General features: G+C 41.5%; 1 protein-coding gene across 1 annotated transcript in view; it reads right to left on the reverse strand.

Moving 5' to 3' along the window:
- The window catches only part of olfml2bb (olfactomedin-like 2Bb), a 17494-nt gene extending 10263 nt beyond the window's left edge, over positions 1–7231 (reverse strand). The window contains exons 1-5 of the mRNA XM_050033727.1: positions 6465–7231; positions 5063–5335; positions 4735–4842; positions 2173–2337; positions 1346–2030 (exon numbers count right to left, since the gene is read on the reverse strand). Coding sequence (XP_049889684.1) covers positions 1346–2030; positions 2173–2337; positions 4735–4842; positions 5063–5335; positions 6465–6752 — 1519 coding nt within the window. The 5' untranslated portion in view covers positions 6753–7231. The remainder of the gene's footprint in view (positions 1–1345; positions 2031–2172; positions 2338–4734; positions 4843–5062; positions 5336–6464) is intronic.
- Positions 7232–9382: the final 2151 nt, after the last annotated feature.

Below are 9382 nucleotides of genomic sequence, written 5' to 3' on the forward strand. Positions count from 1 at the left end.
CTCCAATGTGGCTGAATTACAACAATTCTGCAAAGATGAGTGGGCCAAAATTCCTCCACAGCGTTGTAAAAGACTCATTGCAAGTTATCGCAAACGCTTGATTGCAGTAGTTGCTGCTAAGAGTGGCCCAACCAGTTATTAGGTTTAGGGGGCAAACACTTTTTCACACAGGGCCATGTAGCTTCGCATTTTTCGTTTACCTAGAACTTGCCGTCACTGGAGACAGAGAAGGTGAAGCTCAATCCGGGGCGCTTCTGTGTGAACCTGCTTTGTACTTTTAGGATTCTGTCGCACTTTAAATAGAGGACCACACATATGTTTTGCCCCGTAAGAGGGAAACCACGCCACCAAATAAAAGAAAAAGATCAGATAAGCGAGGACGGGATAAAACGCGAGTGAATATCGGCGTTGCTTATTCCAGGTGGAAAAAACTCCTGTGGAAGAACACTCTGGAGACGCATATATTATAATCGTACCAACCTATATTTGCCGCACTGTGCCGTGACTACCACATAAAACGTGTTATTTTAGCATTACTGTGCTAATGTTTCCTTGTGTTACCAAAACAATTAGAGATAAAACACATAACGTTATATCTCACAGATAACCTATATCTCACTTGTAAGCTATAACATAACATATTGTAGCGTCCGCCAGGACGTGTGGAAAGGATGACGCAGTTATTCGGCAAACCACCGTTTATTACTGAACAGTACAGGTTACTGTTGGCCGTAACTACGCCAAAACAACCAACAAACAAGAACTTAGCTGTAACTCCATCTGTGCACTCCTGTTCTCTCCTCCAGCTCGCTCCTACACACACCAGCACGCGCACTCACACAGCTCTCATCACATCACACTCGCACCCTGCCCCCCTACCTATACTCATTCAATCCCAAACATGCCATTAACTCACAGAACATTGACATTATAACAGAACATTTACTGCAGGGTCGCTACAATATCGTAACATGGTTTAGATTCCTAAATAAATATTCACCTCATCGCTAGATAGGCCTACTCCTGAAAAACTTGAAAAACTCGTGGATGATGCCATCTCTGTCTGCGCAAGGCTTTCTGTCCTACGAGGCCACCGTCACTTACCCGACGGGAGGGTGAGCGCGAGTGAGCGCTGCAATCTAGAATTTGACCGCTGATGTCACTGTTACTCACCATTTTTACACACTGAGGCTTTAAAAATCATCATTAGCACACTGTGTCTGCAAAAAACATCCATCCTGACAGGACAGGAGGAGAATACTTCACGTTGTTGCTGTTATTTCATGACAGTTTTTGACAAAATGTGATATAAAATCATTATCATAAAAGATTTCTTTAGACTTACTATTTTTTACTTCCTCTTTGTCATCCAGCTCCTCCTCCTCCTCTTTGAAGGTCTCCACCTCTGCCTTGTAAAAGGTCACGCCCCTGATGACCATGCTGGCCTTGTCTTTGAGTGGCTGCTTTGGCTCTGTCTTATCTTTGATTGGCTGTGTTGGCTCTATCTTGTCTTGAAATGGCTGTGTTGGCTCTGTCTTGTCTTTGAATGGCTGAGTTGGCTCTGTTTTGTCTTGGATTGGCTGTGTTGGCTCTATCTTGTCTTGAAATGGCTGTGTTGGCTCTGTCGTGTCTTGAAATGGCTGTGTTGGCTCTGTCTTGTCTTTGAATGGCTGCGTTGGCTCTGCCTTGTCTTTGATTGGCTGCGTTTGCTCTGTCTTTTCTTTGATTGGCTGCGTTGGCTCTGTCTTGTCTTTGATTGGCTGTGTTGGAGCTGTCTTGTCTTTGTTGGTCTTCTTTGGTTCTGTCTTGTCTTTAATTGGCTGCTTTTGATACGTCTTGTCTTTGATTTGCTGCTTTTGATCCGTCTTGTCTTTGACTGGCTGCTTTGGATCTGTCTTGTCTTTGATTGGCTGTGTTGGCTCTGTCTTGTCTTTGATTGGCTTTTGAGTTCCTGTCTTATTCCTGGTTGGCTGTGGTTGTTCCAGACCATCTTGCTGTTGGTTCTTCTTCAGTTGACCCTCATAATTCTTCTGCAACAGAACAAGCACATTTTGGTCTAATTTAGAAAGAGTATGGGATTTCCAGTTCAGATGACAACATGTTTTGAAAACACATGTGGGAGTTTGTTTGTGCTTCTAGTATATTAGAGACAGCTTTTCAGACAGTAAATACCTGCTTGTTGGCATAGGCAGCTGCCCCACTTTTCTGTCCTGCACGCTCCAAATCATTCACTTTCTTTTTTTTCTGCTGGGCCTTCTTCTCTTTCTCTTTTTCTTTTGCTCTTTCCTTCACACGTTCCTTCTCTCGTGCTCTCTCTGTAAGATTACGGGCAATAGCCTGGAGTGCACACACACAATGACAGCACATTAACAGCCCATCTTAAGCAGGATTAACAATGACATACTCAGTGGCAAACTACTTATAGAATACACAGACTGGTGAAATATAAAAACCTGAATAAATAAAAACCTGAATAAATGAGTGGAGAAATATAACAAAGCTAGAACTCGCCTGAGAATCATCCTGTTTTTAAGTTTTCCTTAGCACCAAATTAGTGATAGTTGCCCATACATTCATTGTGAACTGCTAATATTTAATTCAGCATACTTTTGACAATGCCAGTTGCCAAAATTTAAAGAAATTTAGGCTCAAAATTAGGGATAAAGTTGTAGCCAGGGCAGGAGGCTGGCATTAGCAAACCTCAGAGTGCAGGAGGGAGTGTGCCAGTTCGAGGAACTCAGACAGGTAAGGTGGAGCCAGGTTGTGAAGGGCTTTATAGGTGATGAGGAGAAGTTTCAAGTGGATACGCTGGGGGACGGGGAGCCAATGGAGGACGGGGTGAGTTCACATGTATGAGAGTGTGTGAGAAAACGAGCAGCTGAATTCTGGAGATATTGCAGTTTCTTGAGAGTGCTGGATGATTAACCGTAGAGGAGACTATTGCAGTAATCAAGTCTGGAAGTAATGAATGCGTGATTGAGAGTCTCTGCAGCTGAAAAGGAGAGGGATGAACGGAGGCCGTGAATGTTTCTCAGATGGAAGGATGCTGTTTTGGTGATGTGTTTGATATGTTGGTCAAAGGAGAGGGTTTGATCAAAGATGACACCAAGGGTACGGGCATGTGGGGGAGGTGAGCACAGTGGAGCTGTTGATGGAGAGAGAGAGGTTATGGGTGGATTTGATGAGAGATTTGGGGGCTGATGATGACGACTTCTGATTTGTCACAGTTAAGTTTGAGGAAGTTGCTTTGAAGCCAGGATTTTATTTTGGTGATGCAGTTGGTGAGAGTAGAGTGATTGGCAGGAGTGATGGCTTTGGTGGAGATGTGGAGCTGAATGTCGTCGGCGAAGTAGATAAACTGAAGAGCATGACGGCGGATTTATCATGTTGCACTATGCTGTCATAGGTGGGGGTTGATAATGGCAGTTAGTTGAAGACAGGGGTGCAGTTGTCTTGATTTTGTCCTGGAAAATATGTTCTTGATATGACACTAGTGCTCGACACATGACAGCAGTAGCAGATCCTGATATGGGCCGAATAGGCGTTTGCCCAGGGCGGCACTCTTGTCACGACGTGTGGGGGTGCGGCAGGAGCGGCAAGTGCTGGAATTTGTCATTTACGTGACAACGCCTGAACGCAACACAGGTTCGGCTCCAATTGACTGTGTGTTCGGGGGAGGTGTCGCCCAGGGCACCATTTAGGCTAGAACGCCACTGCATGACAGACATGAGAGGATACCAGTCGCTCCCTCCTCTGTTCTCTTATGTGTTTACATGTACTACTCTAAATATATAAAGTATTTTCAGTGAGACATGTATTGTAAAATCCCACAGTAGGTGTCTCTTTACTCAGCATGTGTACTATTATAAGACATGTGCTCTTCTCAGAACATTATCTTTGAAATTTTGGGGTCTCAAACACATTAACAATACACTATTTTTGCCATGCATTTCTCTTTTCCTGTCTCTTCATCTTCATGGATCATACACAAAATTAGTTTTCAGTAATTCACTTTAATAAAGATACCAACATGCATACTGTTCGATCACCATCAAAGTTTGGCAGTGCAATATCATAAATTTCACTCACTTTAACGCAAAGTTTAAAGGAAACACAAAGTTTCTTAGTACCACTCAGTTTGCACGCCAAATTGCCATTACTCATTTATCTGTGTTGTAGTAAGGATACAGATATGGAAACAAGGAAGTTTAATGATTTCATGCTCATACAAGTGTGTTTACACGCTCCCCTGCTATTTGACATATCTATGTCTAATTTGTGCCAATAAACTGTTGCATACTCCAGCTTTATTCAAGTATGTTTATGCATAGCCAGTAATGCTGTATGACAGTTACATTGGTACAATATTTCCCTTTTAAGGAGCAGAATCTACACTTAGTCATCGGCCCAACTGAAGGTACTGGACCTCAGTAGTGTTTTGAAAGACCCCTTTTAACTCCAATCACACGAATTATAGCTTTTGGCATTTGTTTCTCTTGTCCTAACAATGCAAATGACAACTATCTATTATGTGACTGGAGCTGCAGTCTTTGGCCAAAGGAAAGCCTTAAAACCTTCATATGCTATGAACCACCCTGTGGCATTCTTCTTTATGGAAAACAGATTTTTTTAAGTGAGTGTGGAGTTACATTCCCTCCATGCAAGTCATTATATATAAGCTAAATGTGGGTAAAAACACAGCGTCATCACACATCTGTGTCTGTGTGTGTTCACCTTCTCTATGTTGTCCACCCTGGTCAGTAGTTTGGTGGTGACAGAGTTGATCTTTAACAAGTCCATTCCATACAGAGAGCCCTCCAGCAAGTCAATAATGGTCGCCAGCTAAACAGAGAGAAAGAACACAGAAAGATGAAAGAAAAACAAAGAGAATAACTTAACTCTAAGGGAATCATTTTTACCTCAAGACAGTTCAAACTCTACACTCCTACAAGAAAGAATTTGCCCTCAATAGCCACTACAAAAACAGTGAAAGCAACATTGTGTGCTTGTGTGTGTGTGTGTGTGTGTGTGTGTGTGTGTGTGTGTGTGTGTGTTTTTGTACCTTAATGTCATCTTTGCTGGCCTCTTGTAGTTTTTTAAACCTGTACTCTCCTTCGCAGGGGTTGACAGCTGAAGGTGGAGCCATGCACACACACTTCTTGCAGTCTGTTCCCTTAGTAACAGTCTCCACAGTGTAAAAATCCTGTTGCGGTGATGCCAGGTCACTGTCATGGATACGGCTGCAGTCAGCGCGTTTGATTGGTCGAACAATACAACGACACACACAGTCAGACCCTGAGGACACGGTCTTTACTTTGTCGTAATCGCCAAGCAACTGAAAAAGACACAGAGTTTGTTTTTTCTTTCTCAGTAACTTTTTCATCTCACTCTGGCTGCTCAGATGAAAAGAAACTTTAAAGAAATAATATAGTCACTTTCACATTTTATTCAAGTTTGATATGAATTTAGGCTACATTTAATCATTTATGTTAGTCTATTATACTGGCTATATACAGTGTATAGTATTTATTCAAGTTTTTCTGCTTAGTAGAGACTCTCTACTTTGAAGAAAGCAGGAATACTTGAATGAAAAGTGAAAGAAAAGAGTTGCAGCACGGGTGATGCTTTGCAGCTGCAGCAGTGGTGAGCTGCCTGAGAGGAAGATGGCTACAGGCGTTTACAAACAGCCACTTTTTGGTTTGGAGCACTTACAGTTTGAAGGATATTACATAACCAACCACCAGAAGGATGCAACCCGTTGCCGTGCTGCACACACACACACACACACACACACACACACACACACACACACACACACACACAGGTCTGTGTCTGATTTACACGTCATTTAAGCTGAACTGACTAACTGTGGGGTTTGGATATTGTATAAAGGAAAAATAAATTATAGGCCTAGTTTTGCATATAAAACTGCAGTGTCTAATACAATCACTTAATCTCATTTTCATACTGGAAATGAGAAATTTAAGGTTTATAGTTAAAAAGCACCATGTGTCCAAAATGCACAAGTGCTTTGAGTTCTCATGTGGTTTTCACATGATGAAGTGGATGGAAAATGTTCCTGAGGTCAAGTAACCACTGAGATGTGATCTGACACACAAGACTGTTGGCGAGTGAGATCAAATGCAGTATAATGGAGAGGGGGATGATAAACTGGTCTTGGGTTTAAGTTCTGGCAATTTAATATATCCCAGTTTTTTTATCAGCATGGCCCGTACATACAAAACTTTCACTGAACTGGGGAGGATCACGTGAATAACACATTTTTAACTTGGCTATTAGTAAATTGGATAATGCCGAATTGAAGGGTGCCTTCTTTTAATTTATTAAACATGTGTAGTCTTTCCTCTACTAGTTTTGTGCGTTTAAGGCACGCGATTTGTCATTAAACCACCAGTTTGTGTGTGCGGTTTGGTAATGAATGACTGGGTGCGCATTACACTAACCTGGCTGATAACATTCTCTTGGTTATCCATCTCCTCTTCCAGAGGCTCGGCGGTGGGCTGCTGAGCTCTCCCCTCCGCACCCACAACAGGAGCGTCTGTCCCCGGGGGCAGCTGCAGACTGTCATCCACTTTCTCCGCGGGGGGAGCATCCTTGTCCGGTTTACCCAGCTCTGCTGCCTCGGTCCCCAGCATCTTCCCCCGCGAGGGGTCAACGCTGCTGTCCGCCTCCAGAGCATCAAGACCACTTACAGCACAGCAAAAAATAAGCAGCGAGAATCTGGGCCACATTTCTCCACAGAGGCAACTGACAATGAAGAGCGAGGAAACTATAGTCTCAGGTAATTATCATGTAGTTGTAGCCAAAAATGTCTGGAAGGTCCAGTCTGACAGTGCTGAAAGAACAAACGCCCACGTAATGTTATCCAGCAGTCCACTGGTTTTAGACTGCGTTGCGAGCGAATAATTACACACCTTCCAAACGCTTAAAAAAAAACGTCCATTGTTCTTCAAAAGCTTCTCAACATCTCCAAAGCACTGAATAAACGCTGGTCCACGTTTAGCCGGAAAAAGAAAAACTTGACACAATAAACTCGTGCACTTACTTCAGTTGTGTCCATCGAGACGCTTGGTCATTAATGAATGAAAAATGAACAAGTCACAATTGTGCACGTATAAAATGCCGGGGACAAAGAACTGTATTCGGTTCCATGTGACGTGTCGCCGGTGAGATGGGTGGCACCGACAGAGGGGACAGACCTCCTCACCGGACCCGGTCCAAACCAGGACTGGCTGAGCTCGTGCCTGAGAGAGCGAGAGAGAGAGAGAGAGAGAGAGAGAGAGAGAGAAAGAGAGCTCCCCAACCTCACTGTCCAGCTGTGGGACACAGTCAGCAACCCCTTAAAGGAACACTTCACCCCCCTCATCATTTGTATATCAATAACTCACCCCATACTATTTTGGATTCGAGAAAAAAAACTGTTTCTCTCGCATGGCTCTTGTGAATGATGAATCCAAAAAGCAAATATTTTTGATGAACTGAAGTCATGGGGGTCCATGTTTGATTTGTGCAAAAGTATATCAAAACAGCCTTTATAAACTCACACAACTCATGCAGTATAATCCAAGGCTCATGTGTCATATTAGTTGTAAGGTCAGTACTTCCAAAACACACGCATTTTCAGGAAAACCTTAGGTCTACTATTTAAAACATTACTCTGTGTATGAGAATGTTAAGTAACAAATTATAATTCAACCAGCCACTTACTGCATTGGCTAAATACCCGACACTTAACAGGTAAGTCCTCTTAACTTAGAGTTTAATATTGTCAACCAGTACCTATCAAATGCTTATTTGTTCTCGCTGGTACTTAAATGTAGGTATGACCTTAAGGGAGTAACAGTTGGGAATTGTAGAGGCTAACCTATACTGCAAGTATTTTCTAAGTTCAGGGTACCTACAGGCTATTTTACAGGAAATGGTAAATTACTCATACTGTAAGTAAATGTGGAGTATGTATTTCTGTCAGGTAGGGGTAAAATGACAGGGAAGCTTAGGTAGATAATTTATTTTATGAGATTTTATTTTTGAGAAATTAAGGAAAGTGCCTGAAAAAGAATAATCAACCATAAATGAGGAAATGGACTACTATCCCCAAGTACTAGGTACTTATGGGGTACTTTTAGAGGAAACTGTAAGCATAAGTATGTGGCAGTTGAATTTTTTGGCTTCATGCGTCAATGAGCAACATTCACAGCAAAGTCTCCAACACTGTATCCAGTTCTCTATATACATCTATGGTGTAAGCAAAAATGCATGTGTTTGTGACTCGATACATGCTACTTGGATTATACTGCACAAGTTGTGTGAGAGTTTCTTTTGTAACAGTTCTACTGTTAGTAAATGCAGACCCTGAATGCTCGCCTTTTTTGCATTCTTTGTTCACAGTGGAGTCGTGTGAGAAAAACAAAGTTTTTTTCTCAATAATGTGGGGACGAAGTATTCCTTTGAAGTACTTTCAATAATCCTTAATTTATACCAAATATTAAGAGACCCTTTAACTTATTCTGATAAGGAGAAAACTAAAACCCTTAGATCTACACATCTTCTGGTTTAGGGATCTGAAACATATTTTGTTACAAATTAAAGCCATCTTAGGAGATTCTTATTTAGTCTTCAGGTGTTTACCCAGATTTGGAATAAATGGATAAATGGATAAATACATTTTAGTGTATTTATTAAAGGGTTTTGATCGTACTGTAATTAACATGACAGGTAGCTATACTTCATACAAGTTGTAACTTTGTAACTTTCACGGTTATAGAATAGATTATAGAGCTAATAAACACATGTAATACTATGCAATACAGTTGCAATAGACAACTGTATGGTGGTTATGGTTATTTGATTGGACACATCTTTAATGAGAAATATGCACCATATGAGCACAAGATAATTAGTACAACTGTTTAAAATGGCATCCGTCCAAATTAAATGCTTATTGAATCTTGCCAGACTACAATTACAAAAGTGAAGTTGTAATAAGCTTCGAGCATTTTAGGCATTTATGAAGAAGAAACCAAACAAAACTGTCACAACAGAGCAGCAGAAATTTTTGTTTGCAGAGGAAGAAAAGGCAAAAAGTAGAGTTAGTGATGTCTACATTCCATAGTGTCCCAGTGAGACAGCATGCTCAATACCAGACTTTGAACTAAACGGAATGCAGCCCTCGCCAATGTTATTAATTACACCTGTGCTTTCCCTGCTACAACATGTAAAAATGTTTGCAGTGAAAAAGGTCTATAGTGCCCCCACGACTTGAGGTCATTGGACTTCTGAGCTCAAACTAGTGTGTTCAAATATACTAATAATGTTTTTTTTTAAAAATGCATAAAAACACCTTGTGAGAGTTGAATTGTCA

The sequence above is a fragment of the Epinephelus moara genome, chromosome 21 (assembly GCF_006386435.1).
Source record: "Epinephelus moara isolate mb chromosome 21, YSFRI_EMoa_1.0, whole genome shotgun sequence".
NCBI lineage: Eukaryota > Metazoa > Chordata > Actinopteri > Perciformes > Serranidae > Epinephelus > Epinephelus moara.